Source organism: Anoplopoma fimbria, chromosome 5 (assembly GCF_027596085.1).
Source record: "Anoplopoma fimbria isolate UVic2021 breed Golden Eagle Sablefish chromosome 5, Afim_UVic_2022, whole genome shotgun sequence".
Taxonomy (NCBI): domain Eukaryota; kingdom Metazoa; phylum Chordata; class Actinopteri; order Perciformes; family Anoplopomatidae; genus Anoplopoma; species Anoplopoma fimbria.
Window position 1 is genome coordinate 12,474,364 of NC_072453.1, and position 26,113 is coordinate 12,500,476.

General features: G+C 41.0%; 1 protein-coding gene across 2 annotated transcripts in view; it reads left to right on the top strand.

Annotated features, from left to right (window-relative positions):
- Window positions 1–202: 202 nt before the first annotated feature.
- The window catches only part of dock1 (dedicator of cytokinesis 1), a 175,369-nt gene continuing 149,458 nt past the window's right edge, over window positions 203–26,113 (top strand). For both annotated transcript variants that reach the window (XM_054598615.1, XM_054598616.1), the window contains exons 1-8: window positions 203–506; window positions 19,992–20,075; window positions 20,750–20,790; window positions 20,921–20,976; window positions 21,967–22,063; window positions 22,608–22,756; window positions 23,517–23,652; window positions 25,478–25,635. In XM_054598615.1, the coding sequence (XP_054454590.1) occupies window positions 464–506; window positions 19,992–20,075; window positions 20,750–20,790; window positions 20,921–20,976; window positions 21,967–22,063; window positions 22,608–22,756; window positions 23,517–23,652; window positions 25,478–25,635 (764 nt within the window). In that variant the 5' untranslated portion in view covers window positions 203–463. The remainder of the gene's footprint in view (window positions 507–19,991; window positions 20,076–20,749; window positions 20,791–20,920; window positions 20,977–21,966; window positions 22,064–22,607; window positions 22,757–23,516; window positions 23,653–25,477; window positions 25,636–26,113) is intronic.

The window sequence follows — 26,113 nt, forward strand, 5'->3', positions numbered from 1 at the left end:
GGGCTTATTTTAAAAGTGATGCATATGAATAAAAATGATTCTCTGGGTAATATTTGTCTTAGTGGATGTAGGACCAAGCAGTCACTTTTGGATATGTTTTTAATAATATGCTCCTATTGATGAATTCATGAAAAAAGAAAACCAAAAAAAAACTTTTCATTAGTCATGTCTGTTTCCGCCTCGGTATAACCAGCAGTGAAAGTTTAGCGGGACTCCTGCTGTATGGACGCCTACCGGGGGAGAGGAGAAAGAAAAAAAAGTTGCGTTCCCTTCCTCCCCCTTGCGGAGCGTCCTGTCACTGGTGGAAAAAAAAATGGCTGCTCGGAGTGTCTCCCCAAAGCTCAGAGAAAACTGAAGAAAAGTCCGCATAAAAAACCAGAGGTCACACCTGGACCTTTTTCTTTGCTCCAACCAGGCCTAGGAGACACCTCCGTGCGGGGGAGGAGAAGCCTCGACACGGACAATGTCTCGCTGGGTGCCCACGAAGAAGGAAAAGTACGGTGTTGGTACGTAAAAACACACACACACACACACACACACACAAAAAGAAAACTTGCATGCTCCATCGTTAGCTCGTCTCTGCGCTCAGATTGCACAAGTTTTGGGGGAAAAGATTTGTGAATAGAGAAGCTGTGTGTCTTCTCGTGGGATTTGATTTGCGGTGTTACTGTGTGAATGCAAATCTCGCGTGTAGAGGGGAAATTGCCTTTTTGTTTTTTGCATGAAACGCAAAACAAGGAATGTCTGTCTATTGTGAGGAGGACTCTGTGTGTGTGTGTGTGTGTGTGTGTGTGTGTGTGTGTGTGTGTGTGTGTGTGTGGATTGGGAATTGTTAGAGGCGCGCCTAGTTGTAGCTGTGTTTCCTGTGTCACGGGGCCTCCGCTGGCTACTTTGTTGCAAACTAATGCGACTAACTTGTAACTTTTTTTTTTTTGTGTTGCATGTTTGTTTTGTGTTTACTCCTCCCGCCTTCCACGCGGGGAGAGTCTTTTGGTTATTTATTTTATTTTATTTTATTTTATTTTTTGTCACTTCCTCAACTGCTTTAAAAGCAGGAAAACCCTGTCCTGAGAAAAACACTGTGTCCGTTTAGCTTCCACTACACAAAGTATCTGCTACTTGTGTTACTGAAGTTATATAAAATGTTTCTATGAGAACAATACTTTAGGTGCAACATTTACCAGACATGAATATTTATTATGTTTTTTACTGACAGCTTGTTCAGCACTGCTACTTTTCTGCAGAGGCTGATAAAACCATTTAATCTCAAGGATTGATGTAAATTGTTGTCAAACCGCAGAGTTTCATTTCTTTTAATTGTGGCCCCCAGGGGGACCACAAAGTCTGTTAGTTCACTTGGCGCCTTAGATGTAATTGTTTTTAAATACATTTCTGTAAATGTTTACACAGCAGATAATTCACATGTTGGTTGATTTTTTTTCTTTTAAAAGAGTTGAGAATTGATGGATTGTCCATAAAGGAACTGGAAAACTACCTCATAAACCGCTCTGATGATGGAAAGATAGCCAGAAAACCCTTTTAAAGCATGGTATATTGGAGACGGGCTGCAGGATATTTAACTTTGATGGACTTGTAAATGGATAGTGTGAAATACGAGAGTAACACGGGTAAGCTGTGCATGAATGCTTGAAATGGATATAATCCTGATTTTTTTTTTTTGTGGATCCTTTAAAACATCCTGGTTCAGTCATTATTTAGAAAATCAAACGTATTTTCTCGTAGAATCTGGTTTTACTCCAATGGATTGTTATTTTTAACGTGTGCAAACGTACCCCGCCACATGCACGCTGATGCCATTAGTGCGGTGAGGGGCTCGCAGCGGTATGAAGGATGCTGATGCTGATTGATGGATGAGTTCAGCAGGTTACACCAAAAAGCTCCGATTGTCATCTCAGACCACAGCTTCTCAAATGAGCTCTGTTGTTTTTCCCAGTCCAGTCCACGCTACACGAGCCCGCGGTCTCCTGAGCTGATGTGGTTTACATTAGTGTGTGTGTGTGAGTGTGTGAGTGTGTGAGAGTGTGTGTGAGAGAGAAGTATGCCACTCTGATGCTAATGATTGCCTGGGTATATTCTCAAATATACATGAGATTTAAAAAAAAGTGGAAGGTCTCGCTGAATGCAAGGCTGGACGAGCCATTAGCAGGAAGAGAGGCAGCTGCAGAGGTCTGATGGGGTGCACCGCCATTGCACTTTTAATTTTGTATGTTTTGACCAAGTAGCACTAATGAGCACTCTGAGAGACCTCTTATGCTCACTGTGGACCTATTCCTGTTTTCAGCCCAAACTTTTGTCATCCCATTTACTACTCTCATAATGGCCCCATGGCTTTATTAGTGTACGTAAGAAAACCGTCTCCTTTTAGTGTTTTCAAAGCAGTATTAATAATAAATGTCTTCTTACATAGAGCAAAGCGGTGATAATAAAGGGCTCTGTTATCATACCGGTAGATTCACACTACAGTGGATGATTGTGGAAGCAATGCTTTGCACAGTATTGCTCGCAACAACAACCAATATTGGAAATTGAACCATATTAGATTTGTGTCGCAGTAATAACTGCAAAAAAAAAAACCCAACAACCACAAACCCATGAAATATTCATGGTTTTGCTTGTCCCCACTGCTTTTTGTAGGTTCTGCTGGTCGTTATGATCCTCTGTGTGGCAACCAAAGGCCTCACCAGCAACTTGGCTTTAGCGATATCACAAGAGCTCTTCAGTGAACCTAAATGGCTTGTTGTAGTTTAGTAGTTGTATGTCAAAGTTGTGACATAAGACAAAATCATCATCTTTGACGTCATCGTAACATCATGATTATGGCTGTAACTACAGATTACTTTTATTATTGAAAAAACTGTCTTTTTTCTGTTTTGTTTTTTTCAGATATTACTTGTTTCGTCTATACATTGTTGGAAAATAGCGGCAAAGGCATAGACGTTTTGAACAATTATAAAAAAATATTGAAAGTAGTTAATCGGTTCAGCACTCATTACGATGTAACTTAGATGTACATTTTCCTTTTCTTAAAAGCTGTATTATACTGTAGTTGTTTGGCACAATTTGACACTGTTATGAAGCTCCTCTACCTGAGTGAAATCAAACCTGAATGCCATCGTATCCATGATAGAATTGATTTTCTTTTCAAAGGTGCTAAATTCAAAATTTAGAGCATTAAAAATTGTCAGCAAAAACCTTTTTACCATATAAAGGTATCGAGAAGTGATGAAATGGCTCTCCCTCTCTGTGTGTGTTGTTTTCTGAGCTTTGTTGACGTAGTTGGGCTGACGGTGCATGACTTTTAACACATGTTACTGCATGTGAGCGTGCTGCACCGGCTAGCCCATGCTGGTTACAGCCGATAACTGTTGCTGCTGCCTGCACCGCTAGCACTGTTAGCACCGTTAGCTTCTAGCAGATTGCTAAGCCGTCTCCATGGTGAGAGCGGCCGGGAGGCAGTAGATGTGCTTCAAATATCCTATTGCCCATTTTAAAGTAATTTCATTACATCCAAAATCTTGTCACACCACCTTTTTAGTTCTTCATATACAGTGATGGTGATATCAAAATATTGGATCAAAAATGTTTTGATTTTATCAATACTGCCACGCCCTAGACGGCTGTAGTGAGGAATGCCCAGCCTTCCGTGTTTTAGTGAAAAGCAATAGTGTAATGTTACTAAATCAGTCCAAAGTTTGGACACACCTTCTCATTCAACTACTTTGAAGAATCTAAAATATAAAACATATTCTGGTTTGTTGAGCATTTGTTTGTTTACCACATAATTCCATATGTGTTCCTTCATAGTTTGGATGTCTTCAATATTAATCTACAATGTAAAAATATAGAATAAAGAATAACCATTGAATGAGAAGGTGTGTCTGGTACTGTACACCTTTTACTTTGTATCTTAAAATGAAACAGTACTAGTTAATGATAATATATAACAATACATCACTCACAGGGGCTATTCTTCTGCATAATGAGTACTTTTACTCTGGAAACTCTACTTCTACTTACACTAACTTCTACTCTCACATTGTTTTACTCATTTGAAATATTCTGAATATTTCACCATCACTGGCATGCATTCATCCGTTGATGTTGTAAGACTTCTTCCCACTGAACAAAAGTTTTGGTATGTGAGCGAGCACCATGACTTGATTTGTGGAAACTCATGTTCTTAATGCATCTAGAATCCTCCTCATCCCACCAGAGGCAAAAAAACTTTATTGCTTTTTACATTGTTTCTCAGGATAATTGTTACCCTGAGGGATGCAGCTCCACCTCCTTCTCCAACAATGTCTTCACTTCCACTGGCATGTTCAGAATGCTGCCTATCAGCCCGGATTGAACTCGGCTGATCTTGTGAATTGACATTCATCGTCATTCACGAGGCACAAAGAAAGAATTATTGACTAACTTTGAATGGAAGTCGAGTTTTTTTTGGCTCAGGGACTAATTTAGCATAAAAGAGGAGTATGTCGATCCATCCATCAAACAAATACTAAAATCATTTGTTAATTTCATCACACAGTTGTTCTCTTGTCAAATGCCAACCAGCCCCGGCTCGTTTTTCTTTCGGCATCTCGAAAGTGATTCAACAGGGCTTCTGGGAAATGTTTCTGAGCCGTCTCGGTTCAGTGATGAATTAAGCAGAAATACTTTTTTCATGCAAATTTCAAGTGTTGTCTCATTAATTCTGTTTCATCGTGATGTTGCTGTTCCTTAAGAGAGATGTGGTTTTGGAAAGAGAACCAGGGAACACTAAAGCAACAGGACTATTTACTGTATCTACACGTCGCTGTTGAGACTTGACTTCACCCTCGTGAGCGTGTGCTGTCAGAAGATATGTTTTCCACCTCTCAATGCGCTTCCATTTGTAATTAAGCTTTAAGTAATCTAACATAGCTCAGATCATAGAAAATGCTACGATTGAACAAAATACATTTGGACGTTTTGCTTTTTTTCCCCGGCTTGCAGTTGTGGTTTTGGACGGTATGGAAATACTGCTTCCTGTGGGTCAGATCACAAACTCGCAGATTATCTAAGAGGACAATTGGACGCACACAAATAAACACTGAGCCCTAAACATTACAGGCATCTGGTGTGGCTATGATTCATATCTTTAAACTGGTGTGTGTGTGGCAGACTGACAACCCCAGACAGCTCTCATTTGGAACAGGTTAGCGGTGAGTGACACATTGGGAGCAGAAAATAGAGGCGCAGTGAGACTTTGTCTCTCGACTGAGCCCGTTAGTAATTTGTGAAGCCCCCCCCGCCCCCACCACCACCGCCCACTGCACCCAAGAAATCCATCTCCCACCTACAAGTGCAGCAAGCTCACAGATATGGTTGCAATTAAAACACAGGCTCTGTTACTACATAAACCATGTGCGTTTAACTCCCTGCCTCCTATTTAACACTTCTCTCTCAGCCTGGGTGAAGCTATTTTGTTTAAAATATGGGAAAGTGAAATTTGTGTCATAGCTTTTTTTTTATCAGTTTACTTCTTGGTTATATACGCAGGGAGTCCTTTTCATTCCTTTTCATTCAGTAAAAGCCTTGTATATATGAAAAGCGGGGAAAAAGTGCGGCTCATCGCTTTCAGATTTAGTAGCTATTAATTCTGACATAAGCAGACATTCAACGATGTTAACTACACGGGTGTAGTAGAAGACACCTGATTTCTCTCTCCCTGCACTTAAACTTTGTCTAAAGGAAAAAAGTCGAGCTGACAAAAATCGGAGACAGAGTGCCTTTTTACTGGAGTGATATAAAGCAGCTGATTAATAGGAAGGAGGAGGAGGAGGAAGGAGGAGGAGGAAGGAGACACCGTGGAGACAATCAGAGGAGAGGTGATTTTGTCTTGTCAGGAGGGAAACAAACGGTTTCATCTTTTGTTCGGTGTGTTACAGCCAGGTGGTGTTTATGAGCAGCCGCCTTTTGCTCATAAATAAACATGCTACAAACAGAAATTGCTTGTCTTTTGCGAGCAGAGGGAGGTGATAAAATTATAGGATGCACAACGCCACGGTGTGATATTTCTTTCGTCTGGCACGTCCTTCGGCGTGGCGACCAATATGTTTCGTGTGGCAATGTTTTGATAACGTGGGAAGTGTTTTCTTATTAAGTCCCGACTGTGAGAAGTGTGTGCGAGCCTTAACGTTACGCTAACACCATTTATTTGCAATTTTATGAGTTTGGGCATCATGGCGTTGGGATTATTTGTTTTTTTGCCTGGGGAACTCATCCTGCTCTAGTTTCCCTTTTTCCATTTAATACAACCGTGCTGCACTTATTGAGCTGATCTGTAAACAAACATCTTCTTCTTTCTGTTTTGCCAACTCTGCATAGACATCTGTAAAACTTTGAGCTAGCTGTGTGCTAAACCTTATGATTCACACCTAGTTTGAGTCATATTCCCCCCCGCGGGTTACCTTTGGTGTCTGATGTGTTATTACTATATAGTCTGCTTAGCTGTCTCAGTCTTGCGTTCATCCTCCTCGTCTCTCTTTTGGAGGTCAGTATGACTTTGCTATTATTCATTCTGAAAGGGAATCCTATATCAGCTATGGGCCGCGCTGCTTGGCGAGGCCGTTCCAATAGTACAGCTCCCAGTGGCTCGCTGTGTGAGATGGTGGCTAAGACAAATGACAGCTGGCCTATTTAATCAGCGCATAGCTAAGTGGATCCACACTTTTCCCTTTTTTGGCTCACCGCTCAGGCAAAGCTGGAAAAATTCTACATCTCGTTTTAAGTGACAGTGTTGAGATGAGAAGGAGGGGGGGAAAAAAAGGAAGAGTGAAGCGATTGTGAACAAGTTGACCTCGGATGTGCACAGGTGAGAAATTAGATTTGTCTCTCTTGACTACTAACTCTGAATGCCTTTTCAACCAGTTTTTGGAACCACGGCTTTTTTACAAAGCTAGAAAGTTTAACCTTTTTGACAACACGATGTGCAGCTTGCTTCAGTGACGGAGAACAAGTAAATCTGAAGAGTGCGGAAAATTCAATGTCATGAATAAAAAAAACGAGTCAACGTTCTGTGAAATCACAACTGTTTCCTTTCTAAGGACTTCTTTTCCTCGGTCCTTGTTTCCTGCTTTTGTACTGTAACTTCAGGAGCGGCTGGTTGGTGCTGACAAAACGTCATCAGTATGTAGCCCGCATGTTTAGTTTTTTTTTTTTACAAAATGTCACTCTACATAATAGGACACAGAAATATGTTGTTGAGACGAGAGCTTTGATTCTCACCAATTTCCCAGTGTGTTTTTTAAAAATAATTTATGCAGACCTCATTTTCTGTGCGACAGTTTTTGTGTTGTGTTGAATATTCCGTTAGAGAATGCACACGTCGGACACCGTGTGACAAATATCTGTTAACTAACAGACAATAGTTGACTTTAGCTTGAAGTAAACTTTTTTACATATTTATCTTTAAATTTTTTACAATGGAAATTTGTGTTTCTGATCGGGCTCTGGCTTAAAACTATTGCTGTTATCGGGCTCAGGTCAGGCTAAAAACTATGCAGGTTCCTGTAGAGTCGGGCCTGAATATCTTTGGCCCAATCAGAGCTCTAGTTTAAACCTGTAGTACTCTTTTAGAGCAAACCTTTCCTTGTGCCATCTCACCGAGAAGATACCAAGAAAACAGATTTCGCCTCTTTCAGCTTAACCATTAAAGGACTCCTAGTTCCTCAGTTAGTCGTTTGGTTGCCTTCGGTTACAGCTGCACGCAGCGACACAATTTGACTTAAAAGAGCAAACAGACTTTGCAGTGAAAGGTGACACATTGAGGTTTGACCGAAACCTCCATGACAACTACGGTGTACGGTGATGATCCTTCTTAGGGGTATGTCAAAGTCAGCGAGTCATGAAGAAGAGAAGGACAAACAAACAAACAAACAAACAAACAAACAAACAAACAAACAAACAAACAAACAAACAAACGCATCCGGGTTGACCATGAGTGATGATGCCGTGTGAGCCAGTGACTGGCGTGGGACTTTCCTATTGCTCGGCTACACAGCCTGGCGGCCTCCGGTACCCTGAGTATTGATTGTAGACGGGCCAAGCAGCTTGTTCATTGTCTGAAAGGAGTCCTGCTGTGCTGCTTCTGCTAGCTTGACAGATGGCTAATGGTGTGTAACAAGTCAATGTGAAACAAAGGTCACTGATGTAGACTTTAGTTATTACATAATTTATATTTGGCTGGATGAAATTAATATATATAAGAACTGCCATATTATATCAGGGAGTCACTTTACAGGGCTGCATGAAGTCGATGGTTCATATTCATGAACTTCAGCTTAGTTTAACGTCTGAACACTTTCATCTAAAGTAATAGTCACTAGAAATTCCTTGTAGATTATTAAAACAAAGCCCATATAGCCCTTGAAATATGGGGACAAAGGAACCATGACATTTTCCACCATAGTAATTTGAGTGCCTTTATTATAATCTAATATAAAGGAGTAAGTGGAGCCATAAGTCAATCAGGGTGTGCAATGAGTTAGAACGACAAATCAAATGGCAGGAAAGCCTCCTTCTTTTCTTGTCTCCTGATCAGTTTAATTATAGATGACCAGTAGCCGTGCTAAAGATAATTGTTCACTTGTTGGAGGATAGATTAGGAACTATTATAATGGGTTTTTTTCCCCCCCTTGCATACAAGTTATCAATATATATTTTTAAATGTGAGTGACATTTAAGGTACTCAGCCAGAAACATTTGTATTTATTTTATTTTATTTTGTATAATTTTATTTATTATTATTATATTTTCATTCAGAACATGTAACACTTCAGTCATAGCAAGACAAAAATAAAATAAAATAAACAGTGAGCATAAAAAAAGCTCTTAATATAGAAATTATCATAAGAAATATCAATTGGCAACGTAAATAGATTTTACTTGTCAAATATAACATTTATTAAGATTACATTTTCCTACATAGGATACACATTTTAAGAGAGAATAAACTGCACAAATGCTTAATGGAAACAAAGTTTAATGTCCTGGAATTAAAACCTAGAGGAAAGAGTTGGCGGTGAGTACGAGGCTGTAAACTCCGTCTGTATTTAGTATTCTGACCGCTCCGGATGAGGCTTTATTCTACCAGAGCGAAGGGCCTGCAGCTGAGCTGAGGCCGTGCCAGGCTGCCAGTGGGCGAGCTGACACCGGGCGACCTGTCTAGTGCTGAGGGTCAAGCGTGAGCTAAAAGGACCGGCTCACTTCCTAGGTACCTCAGAAGACTTGGGGTGGATGCGTAGCTTAAGGAGAAGCAACTCGACATGCGAGCTGTTATTAAAGTCCCATAAACTGAAATACATTCTCCGTTCAACATATTTATTTTGCATAAGTAAACGTCCCCAGAGTTATCTTTTCTAGGTATTTTAATGTTTTGGCTTTTGGGTTTTGTAATCCATAAATGGCAGAAATCACAGTCAACATTAATGTCAGCATTAATATCAACTGCAGCCCATATCAATGTTGCATTTGTCACCTTTTTAAAATGTCCCGTGGGTTTTGTTTTTTCCGGGTGCTTGTAATGGAGATGTCAGTCATTGATTGTGGCTGCAGACGGGGCTGGGATTGCCACGTGCAGATAGAGCCAGCCTTTCAGTGCGGCTGGCATTTGATGAAATGGCCTTTTGTGTATTTGTGTGTGTTTGTGTGTGTGTGTGTGTGTGTGTGTTTGTGTGTGTGTGGCTAAATACTTGATAAAGTCAGAGCTCTGCAGTTCAGATGTTGGGTCCACGGAGGCAGCTTTTTATATTTTTGTTGAGTGGCAGCTCTACTCTGTGATCAACCTTTGGGGATTCAGATGTAGTCGTCTCATAGCTGACACCTCAGTCTGCCTTTTGTTTAAAAAAACAAACCAAAAAAAAAAAAAAAAGACTATGACAAGATTCTGCAGACATGGAATGAATTTTCATCTGGCCATCACATTGTCTACCTGAACTTTTAAAACTGAAACCCTCTTCTGTATTTGAATACAACGAGGTCAGTCAAAGTAATACACAAATCCAGCTACGTTTCATTCTCATTATCGATTAGTCAATTACTTCTTTGATTAATTTCGATCTGTAAAACGTCTGGAAAAATAGTGCATAATGGCCATAACTCTTTCTCTAAAGCTGTGACTTAAATGATAAATCAATTACCAAAAATAGTTTCGGCTCTACTGAACAGGCATAAAATTCAACATAGGTTGAAAACAGCCTGAGCACATTCAAGCATTTTTTTTCTACGGTCAAGTATACAGTTCAGGTGATGACACCAAAACGTGTTTATTACAGTAGTTATCATTTTTATGCAAGACTATTTTGCAGACTTACTTTGAGTTTCATGCAAATGAATAGTGACAATTATTAAAGGGGTCTTCTAGTATAGAAGACTAAGCTGTTCCGATAAAGTAAAATATATATATATTTTTTTTAATTCATTTTCTTTATTTTACTTTATCGGAACAGCTTAGGCATGCTTTAAACGTTTCAGAAGTAATGGTGATTGGTATTACTGGCTCAACAGTCATTTGCGAAACCACAAGTGCTACCTTGTCATATAACTTATGAGATACTGAAAGCAAACAAAACAAATAAGGCTCTGCAAACACCGCAACAGAAATATAAATGCATCATTAGATGCATACTGTGTGGTTTTTTTTTTTTCTTTTTATTTCCCTTCCTCCTGCAAATTGTTTTCTTGAGCTCACTTCTGGCGCGGCAGCTACTCCAATTAAGTTAGCCTATTAAATAAAACAATTGTTGAGGTAGTACATGTTTTTTTTTTTTTTTTTTTTTAATAAGGAAATTATTATTCCACAAATGCAGTTTTTCCCTTTTTTTTTTATGTCTGTGTTTCTGCAGATGTAGACTAATGGAATCTAAACTGAGTAAACTGTTGCTTTGTTTGAAAAAAGATGGAATCAACTTTCATTTGCAGTTGATACTCTGATTCATTCAGCCAGTAAATGTATCCAACAGTCATTCATTCAGAAAGGGTTCACACTGTTTAAGCCCGAGTCCACTTATCAAACAGTTATTTCTTTAAAAAACAGTATAAACCGAATAAAGGGTACCCTGGGTAAACTATATACACACTTTATGTAAATGACTTGTGATGTCAACCTTTTTCTTACATGATTACTGATCTTCCCGACCTTCTTCTTTTTTCTGTCGGACAGTTCACAGTATTGATGATGTCACGCTGCTCTCTCGTCACTGCTGGTGTGACTTCTGCTTCAGTAGAACACAAAGCCTCAGCCTCACCACTATAAATAACAGCATGAAGAACAGGTCCGAGGCGTTTCCTGTTGCACGCGGCTGCTTTTTTTACTCCACCTGCACTACTAGATGCAGAGAATACCGTCTGATGAAAGTCAACCAATGTGTCAGTCAGTGGAGACACATTTTTTGGCAAAGTTCCACCATAGATGTTTCAAAGTAAACTCGCTGAGTCAGTCGCAGAGTTTTCTTTTAAACATTTTTGAAGGTAATTATGCTCTCATTAGGATGCGTTTCACAAGAGATGTAACACGGGGCAAGAAAATAATTAGCTACTTCTTTGCCGTGCAAAAGGCTAATCTGTGTGGATTCTGCCAAATCACTGCTCCTGTGTGTCGGAGTGTGAGGCATGAATACGACCTTGTGATCTGTTCCCATTGTTTAACAAACGATGCATTTGCTGGAGTTAAAATATGTTAATCCTTCCCAATTTCTTGAGTATAACTTTTCCTGAAAGTGTTTCATATTCATTCTGAAGCTCGTGAGATGTTTGTGCAAAAAAAAAAGAGCCGACGCAGATACTCGCAATACCTCCACAAATAACAACCAGCGTGAGAATCTCTGTGTGGAAAGCCTTGCTCATTGCCCCGTAATGAGCTATGCTCTGCTCTCTCTCTCTCTCTCTCTCTCTCCCTGTTGTATTGGGGGGGAGATGATTTTTTTCTCAATTAAAGGCTCTGCAGAAGCAAGGGAAGCTGGGTTATTTGCCCTGCGTTAGATTGTGTCCCGAGGCTTGTTTCGGAGCCAAAAGGTATCACTGCAGTTGGAATCCAAACCTGGCACATTGGTTTTCTCCACCTGCTCCTCCCTTTACCTCTATCTGCATGCTATTATATTTCTGCACGGTTTCTTTTCTCTGTTTACCTTATCCTTTTCTTTTCTTTTTTTTTTTTTTTAAAAAAAATTAGGTATTGTTAATCTTCCTGTAGCCATAAAAAGTGTCCGTGTTTCCTTCTGGCCTACTGGAAAGGCCCCCCGTCTATTGTGATACAGTAATAATCTCAAGTGGCATTTCCTGCTTGTTTCCAGTCAGAGGGAGGAGAAATCTGGTCCTACCAGGGAGGAAGGGAGGGAGGGAGGGAGAGAGAGAGAGAGCTGGGGCTTTCCTCTCTACCAGCTCAGCTGCTGTCGTATTAATTTCAGGTTAATTACAATAGCATTATCTCTACTTACGCACTGGAGATAACCGTAAAAGGTTCTTGTATATAATTGGTTTAAGAGGAAACGTGGTGATTTTGTTGGTATTTCACAATCCCGGGTTAACCGTCTGCATTTGCCACACAATGAGGACCATCAGGCTTCCGTCTGAACGCCTAAACCTCTTATTACACCCTATTAGAGGGGGGTTTGAAATTAATTATAATGTTTTCCCTGCCTTGTACGTTACTGAGAAAGCACTTTCTCCATCTGAGAGTGTTACAAACATGCTGTATCGCTGGCGGAGAATGTATCTCAGCCGAACCCCAGGGGATTACATCGCTTTGTATTTTAACAACGTACTTTGTGGCTTTCATTTCTTTTACTGTGAAATTATATCCTTAAAAGTAGAAAATAATGTAGGAAAATTTACCAGTCCTGTGAATATCCTTAGAGTCCCTTAAACAGTCATATTTTCCAACAGAAACACATACAGTATAAGTGTAATTAAATGTGTATCGCGTGGCTCAACTCTTAACTTTTAAAACGTAGTTGCTGGTCTGACAACCTCAGACCAGCAACCAGGCATCAGGTTTTGGTTGTCAAAAATCCTAGTCACTTATGTTTTGAGTATTTTAAGACACTATGCAGTTATACGTCAGCTTAATGATAAACATGGGGTCGCTCATCCGCCCATCAGTGGGTGTACCAGTGGCAACCTAGCAACTGTTACTGCCGAGCCCTGTATCACCCAGGTCAGGATAGGTTGGTGTCATTGCTGAAACTTTTCAATCCGTGGGTCAATTGAGAGAATGGCTCCTAAACTAAACGTTTAGCTCTTTCATGAAGGTAAACCGACAATCATTCTCTGTTCCCCTCTTTTCTGTTTTCTATCATTTTAAATGAAATATCTTTGGGTTTCGGAAAGTTGGTCAGACAAAACAAGACGTATTCTAGATGTCTCCTTGAGCTCTTAAAAAGGATGTTTTGTTTGTTTACATTTTATTGGTAAGTATTTTTGTGGTTTTTGCTTGCCTCTGGTGAATGATGGGACATGAGAGAAGAAAGAAATGGAGAATGACATGAAACAAAAGTCCACAGCTAGACTCAAACTGAAGACCTTGAGGTTTATGGTTGGCGCCCTAAACCCCCAAGTCTTCAGGGCGCCCCCCCCTTTCCCTCTTTTTTTAATTTTTTTTTTTAAGAGTAATGTGCAGATGTTGTACAATGTTCCTCCTGGTACCTTTAAAAGCACTTGGCAGATCCCTGAAGAGAACCTGTTGGCTCAGCAGCAGAGCTTCTCGGTCTCCCCACCAGCAGGACTCATCAGGGAAACACAGTAAACACCTGCAGCAGCACCTCACTCAGCTCACACACACACACACACACACACACACACACACACACACACACACACACACACACACACACACACACACACACACACACACACACACACACACACACGACTTCACCAGGTTGATGTCAGACAAGGGTACATTTGTTTTCTTGCCCGGGCTCATTTATAAAAACATCTCGCCTGTAAATGTTGGACACAAAGCCCCATGTAGGAAGTCATCGCATCTATCACAGAGATAATTGTGACATGAGTGGGGATAAACACAAATGTATGTACTTCTAAATTAAGGGACATTTTTTTGAAATCGAGTCCTACATAATGTGCCGTCTGGATATTACCGTCTTCCCGGCTAGAAAGTTGAATTTAATCCACTGTGTGCTGCAGTGAGGTGATGCTTTAAACTGAATGAGCACTCTGTTGAATCCATTAAGAGAGATGCATTAGAGTTCTATGGTCAGATGTATAATATAGTCATGTAGTCTCTCCTCCTCAGTCATTTACGTGTGTGTGTGTGTGTGTGTGTGTGTGTGTGTGTGTGTGTGTGTGTGTGTGTGTGTGTGTGTGTGTGTGTGTGTGTGTGTGTGTGTGTGTGTGTGTGTGTGTGTGTGTGTGTGTGTGTGTGTGTGTGTGTGTGTGTGTGTGTGTGTGTGTGTGTGAGATCATCCTCTATTCAATCCTGCTGCCAGCAAAAGGAGCATCCTCAGTCCTCTGTGTGATGATTGAACTCCTCCTCATTCAACTTAAGCAATGTATTCAACAATTTGATTTGACTGGCAAAATATATACTCATAAAGATTTTTAGACCACATGTTTATTTAGCATTTAACAGTGAATGGGCCTTGTCGATATCCCTAGACATGTAAACGGTGCTTTTATCAGTGAACTGTTTGCGACAGTCTCGTGCCCAGTTACAAAATTCAAAAAGGTGCACAACCAAGCTGCCTTAATTACATCATTTCCTGGCGTATAAACTAAGCGTAACACCTGTGCGTTTCCTACTTACACAAGTCAACATGTCCGGGGGGTCTATTTAGAAGCTGCGTGTCAGGAATGTTTTGTATTTCTGCTTAAATAACTGAGGCGATATCAACATAGTTGCTGATAATTCTTGTGTCAATTCACTTATTGAGGAATTGAATGTTGATGTCCGCTCTAGAGAACAACATCGACTGGCTGCATGCATTTAGTTAAACAGAAAATCTATATATAACGTTTTTTTTTTTTTTTTTTTTAACACTGCAAAAGGGATCGACAGTGTACAGGGTATGGAAATATAGAAGGACAATACTAGGACATTGAACTTTTAGCTGTGGTCATTTGACTCGGTCAAAATGAAAAATGGCCACTGTTTTTAGTTGTTATGGTGTCAGCACGTGTCTGTGGGACGGTTCTGGCCTAACGTCCAAACAAAGCTGGCGTCTTCTTCGTTTCTTGTCGATGCTCGTCATGTAGCAGGAGGGCGATCCTCCATTTCCTACAACAGAGAGAGTGCACAAAAGACTCCCTCCATTCTTTGAATAACAATCGCATAGTTCCCAGTGATTATCAAATATTTTTTGCTTGGAATGCCCCCCTCCCCCTCCCCCTCCCCCCTAGTCGTCACTGCAAAACCTCACAGAAAGTTTAGCCTGCTACAACGTTTGCAATGCCAACGGTACACATAAAAATGGCCGCCGCTCTTTACCATCCTGCTACGTCGACTCGAATGAGAATGTTCTTTTTCGGCTTCTATTGTACTTCACTTTTATTTATTTGTACAGGGTGTCTAGGAATGCATCCACAAATGGGAGAATATTATGAAATCACTGCAGAGATGTGATGTCGTGCCTGTGGACGGGGCCCTTGACGTCATCTTGCCATCGCAGGATTGTTTCCCTCGCTGGCCTCTTCAAAAGGCCCAACCACACTGAGAGAGTAGCCTTATCCTCCGCTCGGCATTTTAGTTCTGTTTTTTCTCCTGGAGAATCCTCTTGTCTGGGATTTCCTGGCCGTCTCTCTCTCTCTCTCTCTCTCTCTCTCTCTCTCTCTCTGTCTCTGTCTCTCTCTCTCTCTCTCTCTCTCTCTCTCTCTCTGTGGGCTCCCAGCCCTCGGAGACTTTATACAAAAACATCAAGAGGCTCCGTCTCTTTCCAACGAGCATTATTATTTTTTTTTTTTCTTCTATGCACTTCTCTTTCCCCCCCCCACCCCTCCTTCATCAGAACTGTATTCTCATCTGAGTGTAATGATATGTTAGCCTCTGCGTGGATTAGTGCAGGTTATTAGTGAGCACAAAGTGGAGAATTACAATCAGTCCAGTGTTTATGCGAGGCTGCTTATAATTGTGGAGAGGGCGTAGACGTGTGCCGGCCTGTAATCTGATTCCCGACTCGTTTCCTCTGATGATAATGTTCTCCGAGTTTGCACGGCCTCATGCGAGGGGTTATGTATGATAATGAGTCCCCGGCAAACGATGCCGCTGTTTATCACGTTTTCCCCCTAAAAATCATTTGCATGGCGTACTCCGGGGAGAATATGGTCCACTTCCTCATCCTCTTCGTCTTTTTTTTTTTTTAATTTTTTTCCTCTGATGGATTTTCTCCTCTTCACTGCCTCCAAATTGACATCAGTTTACTCTCGGGTATGCAAATAAAGGTTTATGAGTAATCAGAGCTGTCATTCAACCCCCCCCCACGCGACAAGAATCACTTTGGTGCCCGTGTTCAAACGCACCATCGCCAGTGCCTCACGTGTCAGGATTGTGTTTGATGGTTGTCATTTACTCAGCCTTCTTCCCAGGGTGTCATTTGTGTTCGTTTTGTGATTGCACCTCTTCCCCAGCGAGAATCTCCGGATCTCTCCGAGCTCCCGTTTTGTTTGATATGAGACCTCGTCTCATTTGCGGTGATCACAGCGGCAGTTTTTCATTATCCGATGAAATCCGATGCCTCACGTCTCTGCGTCTCTTTTATGTGAGCCGTTTGTTTCGGCCCGCTCCCTCTCGGCACCTGCCGTTTAGATAACGTGCTGCATCAGCCGGACCGGTGACCCAGTTCCAAACACAAACGCACAGATGCAGCAGTGGATGGCTTTACAGGCTTTTCTGGCCACTCTTAATGACGGTTTAATTGAGCGCACCCACGCTGCGGGGTGACTGGGCTGCTCTCTCTGATGACTGCTCACAGATTAATCCCACCTCCCTTTTGATTGTTTTGTTGCCCCGCCCTCACAAATGGAGTTAACTTTTTTTTTTTTTTGTATCCCAGCGTGCTACCACTGAATTCATTTCCTGAGGTCTTTGTTCCATTGTCAGCTCGTGTGTTCTGGTGGATTTGCTGGGCTCGTTGGATTGTTCTGGGGATTGCAGAAATGCATTGTGTGTGTGTATATGCTCGTACACTTTGATAACAAAACAACACAGCCAGGGCCGAATGAAACGGACTCCACACGGCATTCTCTCCCCTCCACGTAACGGTGAAGTGGTTTGCTGCCTGACTGATGCCGTGTACACTGCTGAACATCAGATACAGGCTGTCAGAGGAATTATGTCATTGTTGAGGCGGTGCTTTGTGATGGTGTTGAGTGGGGAGGCACCAGTTCAGACCTTTTCCTTCCCGATGCCGATACCTGAGCTCTGGGTGTCGGCCGATACAGAGCACCGATCCCGTACCAGTGTTTGATTAATAAGCTGCATCCCTCACTGTGTGGGATCATTCTGTAATATCAGACTTGACTTAAACATTGATTTCCTACCATTGGAAAACAAAATGTTGCAAATAAATATCCTGACTTATTATATCAAAATCGTATGCCAGCAACTTGCTAAAAATAAATCTTTAAGTTTGACATAAATAACAATTAAAGTGGGAACCTTTTTAATACAAATTGTTCAAAACTTAAAATTCCATTACACACTGTATATAGTATATAAACATAGACATTTTTGAATAGATCGGCCCCATTGTCATTGAATCCACCTATTTGGGTCAGTCTCATAGGATCATTATATATTGGTGCATCCCTAGTGTTTATCAAATATCCCATATATAGTCTCTAACTCAGCGTCGGCGAGGGTCTACTTGACCGCTGACCTGTCCTCCTCTTTGTTTTGAACATGTTGTCATTATTTTCTAGACGTTTCTTCCAGCCAAATACAACCTTTTTTACGTTGTTTGCAAGTGAGGCCACAGCTAGAACCTCTGTGGCCTCAGTGTACCTTTTTTTTTTTTTTTTTATAGAATTTTCCCTAATGCTGCTTTGATAACCCGATTATACAGTCTTACAGCTGACTCTTAGTTATTGGTATTCTTTGCTGCCAGAGCGTCCTTTCTAGCCTTGGTGTGACATAAGCTACGGCTTTATTCTTTAGTGTTGTTTGAACCTTATACAAGATCAGAAATCTTTTTCATCGTTTTTTTTTTTGAGTATATTGATTAACTATTTGATCTTTGAAGAATTAATAATAATAGCATATAACTGTTGTTATTGCAAACTTTTTCTCACCAGTAGTAAAAAAAAAAAATAGTAAAAAAAAGATCTTCAGAATCTGTTGACTTCACTCATTTCAGATGTTCAACTGTTGTGCCATGTGTGACATGTCTGATATAGTAATAATAATAATAATTAGCTCCTCTGATGGCAGGTGACGTTGGGAGAAAACGGTCGATTCACTTGATGAACCATTAGCATGCTGGGAAGGCTCCAGTGCCTTCAGGGAGGGTCTCTTTTAATTAAGTCGTCATTCACCTTCCGAACACCTCTGTTGAAGAGGCCCTGCATGCATTCCCTCAGCAGGACACACACACACACACACACACACACACACACACACACACACACACACACACACACACACACACACACACACACACACACACACACACACACACACACACACACACACACACACACACACACACGTGTCGTAACTCCCTTCAGGTGTTCTCTCAAAAAGAACACCGCCATCCACACATCCACCTGTCATGCTGTTTAATTTATAGTTAGTGTGTAGATTCTGTGGGAACTTGTGTGTGTGTGTTTTATGTGTGGGCTTGTAGGTTTTCTCTCAGACGGGTGTCGTTCATGGCTGGTTTGACAGCGACATGTTGTTCACTACTCACTGACTGAGAGAACAAGTGCCGCCAGTCAGGATTTTATCCTCATTAGAACACGACCTTGCCGTGTTGATGCAGCTCTGACAGTAGATGGAGAATAGCCTGCATTGTAGTGGTACATTTACAAGGAAATGTATCCACAGAAGTCTTTATTGAGTGTAGATGAAATGTTTATGTGGTGCTGACTACTGATTTAAAGGTTTGCTAATTAGCCATTTCCTTTTTTCCTGTTTGTTTGTCAGCAGGATGTTGTAATACGTGTTAACAGATTTTTAGTACATTTGGTAGAAAATGAAGCCGAAGGAATGAGGGATTTGTTCTTTGGAGAAGATCCAGGAATGCAAAAGAGAGATTTCTTTTGAGCACTAATGTGTCAGATTTATCCACATTTTTCCCACTTATATGAAGCACTATATAAACATTAACCTTTCAGTTTGTGCTCTGGTCTTTAAGTGAAGTTCCAAAACAGTTGGTTTGTAGCGGCTCAGTTGTGTTCAATCATTTCACTTAAATTAATTGTTATTCTGAGGATGTCGGCACACTTTTCCTTTTTGGCTACTTCATTTAACATCATTGTTGGCGATTTACCAACCAATTTGAGGGAGCAGCCTGTGATGTGCTCGATTGATTCCTGTTCATTTAGCAAACAAACAACACAGACACACATATGCGCTTTATTTTTAGTGTTGACGAGAGAGCCAAAGAAGCGTATCTATGTCACCTGTTTGTTTCGTCTGTGAACGCCTAAGAACACGACCATATTTTATCATCGTCCTCTAATCCCGAGCAAATCTGTTTTTCCACGGGCATTCTTCTTGTTTTGGCGCTCTCCATCATTATTGGTTTCTTTTCAGTGGGCGGCAGTAGTTTGTTGATATTGCAGCATCGATGGTGCCAGTGCCCAGCCGCCACTGTGTCACAATGTGTGGGTGGACATCCCGTGGATGTGTGATGCCTCTACTACACATCGCAACGGCACACAATTAGCGCCACATGGGAGCCCAAACGCTTTATTGCTTTCTTTTTTTTTTTTTCCCTCCCGCTGTAATATCTCCTCCTCCTTATATTGTCCTCTCCCATCTTTTTCTCCAGCAATCTATAACTACGATGCCCGGGGAGAAGAGGAGCTGTCGCTGCAGATCGGAGACACAGTGCACATACTTGAGACACATGAAGGTGAGAGGAGGGCTTACTGATGACACACAGGATCAGAACTGATGCGCCAATGTCGGAGATTATTTCCCCTGTAAACACTACTACCTCTTTTGTTTTGTTCAAATCGTTCTACATGTGTTTAATAAGATAATATATAAAGCAAGAAACAAACAAAACACAAAAAAATCTGTGCAATATAAATACACTGTGCAATACTATAATTATTCGGTCTGTATATATAATATTTGTAGTTATTGTGGATTTTTTTTTTATTTTTTTTTTTACTATTTTTACTTATTTAATATTCTTTCCTGTTTTATTACTTTTATTACTTATTTACTTATTTATAATACTTGTTTTTTTACTATGTCTCTTGTTTGCACTATCCTCTATGCTGCTGTAATCCTGTACATTTCCCCGCTGCGGGACGAATAAAGGATTATCTTATTTAATCTTATTTTATCTTATTTTAAGAATGATTATGATGATGTGTTCCTGTAACTAAAAGCAGCAGCAACCTCACAGTATATTGAGTGTTTTCATTCATGTCATTGTTTATTGTGACTTGATTCATAAAAGTTTCCTTTGGTGTAGGTTGTATTGAGTTTGAACTCCTCATATGTAAAAAAAAAAAAAAAAAAAAAAAAAAAAAGAAAAGCAGCTTACATGTAACATGACTCTGTCCTCCATTACAGACTGGTACAGAGGGCATAGGCTGAGGAGAAAATCCAAAAAGGTGAGTGGCCAGCAAACAAAAGATTTCACACGCTCGTTTGCTCTTCACAGCTTCAGTTTTAAAACTGTTCAACTTCTGTCCCCGGTTTCTACTGTAACGGTGTGTGCGTTGTGATCTCTTCCTCTTCTAGGGCATATTTCCTGCTTGTTATATCCACCTGAAAGAGGCCACAGTCGAGGGCAGCGGGTTAGTACTTCTCCACCTTCACTTTTGAATGACGTGGTTTATTTTTCACAAGCAAGTAGATTGCTTCCACTTTTGTCACATGGACAATGTGACCAAAGTCTTCTTTCACATAATATGCAATTTTATATCAGGGTAACGATATACATCACAGCACAGTTACTGTTCTATAAATTCAATAAATAAATGGTTATAAACTAGCCAAACTGTACTTTATCACATTTGATGATTGTTTTCTTTTGATTGAAGCTTCCATACAAACAAAGAAATTGCCATCTGCCAATCACATGAGACGACACTTGGGTTAAAAACAAAAGACTCAAAACATAAGACAAAATTACATCTTTAATATTCCCGAGAACATTAATATCAAGTGTAACAGGTTTGAAATACAGGTGAAAAGAAATACTGGCCTGACTTCAAAATCGAAAAGTATGTATTTTAGAGTATACTAAAAGAGAAAAGACTTTGCTTGCAGGTTTTGTTCATCTTTCATTTAAAAAAAAACAAAAAACTGACAAAACAATGTCATGTCTGGTAGCTCTTCCTCGTCTGGGCTCGGTCGGGATGCCTCCTCTTGCTCTGTATTTACACCGTCACTTTCCTCCTCCTTGTCTGTATGAAAACAGCGTCTTAGGATGTGTCAGGGAAGAAGTCTCCACTTGATAAGATGTGACACGAAGGTTTGTTGTTGCACAACTTGTGGCACTGTTTTGTTTTGATCTGTCTTCTTTGATTTCACACACAAAAAAAAGACAACACCCCCCCCCAAAAAAAAACTTCAAAGAAAACAAACTTCAAAGTCCTTGATTCAGCCGAGAACCTGGAGGAACAGATATCTGGTTACACAGAATCATAACTAAAAGATTTGAACAAACTGTGGAAAAAGAAAGTGAATTTACTTGGATAACAGGCAACATGTTTAACACAGACAGAGGAAAGGGCAGAAATAACACAGCGTCCCTGTCTGAAATGTATTCTCTGTCACTGCAGGCAAAAGGAGACGGTCATCCCCACTGAGCTGCCCCTGGTTCAGGAGGTTACCACCACACTGAGGGAGTGGGCTACAATATGGAGGGACTTATATGTGGTAAGCAAGGCTGTCGAAACCTCAAGCGGAAACGCACACACCCACACCCACACACGGTCATGTCCGATGTTATAAGGCAACGTATGGATAGTAACACATTTCAACCTTAAACCCTAAAAATATAGGTGTATGTTAAAGCTTATAGGCTTAAATGCTATGTATTTGAGTTCATTCATTTATTTAATTTAAAGTGGCTATTTGTAATTATTCGTTTTATTTAAAGCTATCTATAATTATTTATTTCATTTAAAGTATGTATTTATAATGATAGAATGATTAGTATTTGTTGTAATCTTTGATGATTAAGTTCATAAATTGTTCATTTATGCATATATTAAAATACTAACACTTAACATTAAAAAATATTATCTAAGTGTTTTCGCACATTTTACAGTCAAAAGTATCAGCCTTAAAAAGCGAAGTCCCGGTAAAGAAAATTCCACCCGCTCATGAGACATCTGACCTACCAGAGCGAACGTGTCCCCTTATTGGTCAACAGTTCAGACACAAGAGCACATGTTCACCCGTCTGTTTCCGCTTTCAGGGGGACAAACGGGAGATGTTCAACTCTGTCCGTGACATGATCTACCACCTCATCGAATGGCGTTCCCAGATCCTGTCCGGCACCCTCCCGCAGGACGAGCTCACCGAGCTCAAACAGAGAGTCACCTCCAAGATAGACTACGGCAACAAGTGAGGATCCCGTCTTTAGAGGCTCTCAGCAGCCTATCCCTTTATCCTCAGATCTATCCGGGAAAATGACTCTTGTTGGAATAGGTCAGCAGTGTCAGTCAATAGAAAACGACAGGTCATCGCTTAGCTTGAGACAAACAGGAGGGATTTAGCTTTAGCAAACCATACTGTAGTCCATCATGAACTGACAGCTCTTGCTGTGTCTGCAGTGAGCTCAGAAAATCGGTTGAAAATGAAATTGTGTAGCTCCATTCTTCTCCTGTGATGAAACTTTAAACCTTTGGCCAGGTAGAGAAATGGCATTGCCTCTGCAGAAGCAGGAAGTCATGAGTTGATGAAATATATTGACTGGGTGCTGGCAGCATGCTGTAGTCTGCGTTTACACCCTCTGTAGAAGAAAGAGTTGAACAAAGTAGAGAAAATTTGTCTTAAAGTAGTCTACTGTATGTTTTCATATTTGTGGGTTTGGGCGCTCGTTAACCCTCCATCCTCTCGTTAATCCTAAAATAAGATAAGCTAAAATAAGATAATCCTTTATTAGTCCCGCAGCGGGGAAATTTGCAGGATTACAGCAGCAGAGGGTAAAGTGCACACAAGAGACATAGTAAAAGAAAGACAAGATAAAAATAAAATGAAATAAAAAACAAGTATTATAAATAAGCAGTAAAAAATCCACAATAACTGAAATATTATATTTACAGACAGAAAAACAACCCTCCACCCTCTCGTTAACCCTCCACCCTCTCCGTTTTTATTCTAGGTACTTGGATCTCGATCTGGTGGTCAGAGACCAAGATGGAAACATACTGGACCCAGAGATCACCAGCACCGTCAGCCTGTTCAGAGCACATGAGGCGGCCTCCAAACAAATCGAGGACCGGATTCAAGAAGAGAAGGTAAAGATATAAAGGACCTGGTCCTGCCTCTCGGACGCCATTTTTACACGCAACTAAACGCCGGTCTTTATGCAACTATCCAGTATAACAAAGATAAGTAAAAGCACATCAGCACTCACTGTGAATGGACATGATGCATGATTTGATCTTAATGTGGTCAGTCCTTAATCTTGTTCTCTCTCTGCCTCATTAAATCTCAGTCGGAGTCAAACATGCAGTCACAATGTTTGCATTAGGAGACAGATCTGTTGGGAGGCTTATTACTGCTGTTCATACAAGATAATTGTTTGACATAGCACACAGATTTCCTCTGCAGCAGGGATACAGCCATCCCTATGCACAATAACAAACATTTTAAGCCATGCTAGCAGTGTGGCTCTAGGAAGGACAATGTAGATTGGTTGTTCCACCACTGTCTCAAGACTGAAACATCACAGCTTTTGAGGGAAATTTCTGTGAAATGTGGCAAAAACATTCAAAGTCCCTCATGGATAAATTCTGCCGACTTTGGAGATTCCGCAACGTTTCATCTAGAACCATCATAAGGCCAACATTTCAATTTGTCCAAAACTTTGCTAAACCAGCATGCCATTAGCTGTACTATCATTGAGATTTAATTGTTCACACGTGACAAAATGTGAATGAAGAAAGTTTTCCAGTCACATGGTTGCATAAAGTATACTGCTGCTTTGCTTTATATAAAACAAATCTTGACTGACTCCTGTCAAATAGCAACTGCACAGGCTAAAACAATATCGAACAAATGGACACAGTTTGTTCCATCCATCCATTTTCCGTAACCTGCTTATCCAGTTAAGGGTCGCAGGGATGCTGGAGCCGATCCCAGCTGTCAATGGGCGAAGGCAGGGTTCACCCTGGACAGTTCGACAGTCTGTCACAGGGCAGACATATAGAGACAGACAACCATTCACACTCACATCCACACCTACGGGCAATTTAGAGTCTTCAATGCACCTAAGCTGCATGTCTTTGGACTGTGGGAGGAAGCCGGAGAACCCGGAGAGAACCCACGCTGACACGGGGAGAACATGCAAACTCCACACAGAAGGTTGTCCAGCCCGGGAAATGAACCCGGGCCCCTCTTGCTGTGAGGCAACAGTGCTAACCACTACAGACAAATGCACAGAAACATAACCCTGCACTTCTATCTAAAATTGCGTCAGTGTTAAAGTGGTGGAGAACGGGGGCCGCTGCTGGAACACAAAGACGCCTGACTCCTTCTTCAGTAAGTCAGGAACTCAGCCAGACTCCCTGTCTATTTCACTTGGCGTATCAGTGGCATCCCTCACCTGAATGTCAGCTGGCAGTATGTGGGAGTGTCAGACGCCAAGTGCCCTGCAGTTATGTGGTCTCATCTTATGTGACCTTCTCATCCAGAGGTCCTTATTGCATATGCATGGGCAATAAGAGAGTGTCCAGGTCGACGTGATAAATATTTATGATGTGGCCCGGGCTTATTTCTGAAGGGCGTCCAGGGAATCGGGCAACGAGTCCACTTTCTACTGCGGTTGCAGTTTCTGGAGATCAAGCGGATTTTCTGAACGGCTTTTGATTCCAGTGACCGAGATAAATCTTGCTTTTTGGAAGACACGTAGGCAGTTATTAGTCTGTGTGCAGTTCCTCATCACACCTAAACACTGAATCTCCTTCTTTACACGCTGATGTTGTCCCAGGGGGTCCTTGGATCTTTCCCCTGGGCTCATTGTTTAAAACGCCACGGACCTGAAGTGTACCTGCATGTGACAGAAATCTCTGGAAGAATGCCCGATATTGAATGCAATACTTCTCTTTCCCCCTCCGCCAGTCTCAGAAGCAGAATATTGATCTGAGCAGGCAAGCAAAGTTTGCCTCCACGCCGTCGTTTGCCCTCTTCGTGACCCTGAAGAACGTGGTGTGTAAGATCGGTGAGGACGCGGAGGTGCTCATGTCACTCTACGACCCAGTGGAGTCCAAGTTCATCAGGTAAACCCATGGGTGCATATTCACTTATCGCTCCATTTTTTTCACCCCCCTTTTATGTAATTAAAGTTCTGACTAAGCATTTGTTTTTGATGGCCTGATATATATTTCAGTTATAACTTTGATGCACTTGTACCTTGAACCACAGTCTGAACTTTACACCCATGTTCTGAATTTGACTGTCGCTCGCACAGTCGAGGTTCTATTCATAGCAATTCATGAGAACTCGCAGTCAAATATAGTTTGTGTTTTTGAATTGAGAGATGATGCGTTTAGATGTTCCCTTAATAAACACAAGACTGAAACTAATGCCCTGAATGGAACAGTTAATGTCTAGATTGTTTGTTGATGTACTTACTCATACTTTTCAGAACTGTCGCCCATCAGCAAGTACAAACCAGGGCTGTATCCGATGTCATTGTTTTTTTTTTTACATTAAAAGCCTCTATTGAGGTTTTTGAAGGTGCTTTCAATGTCTGTT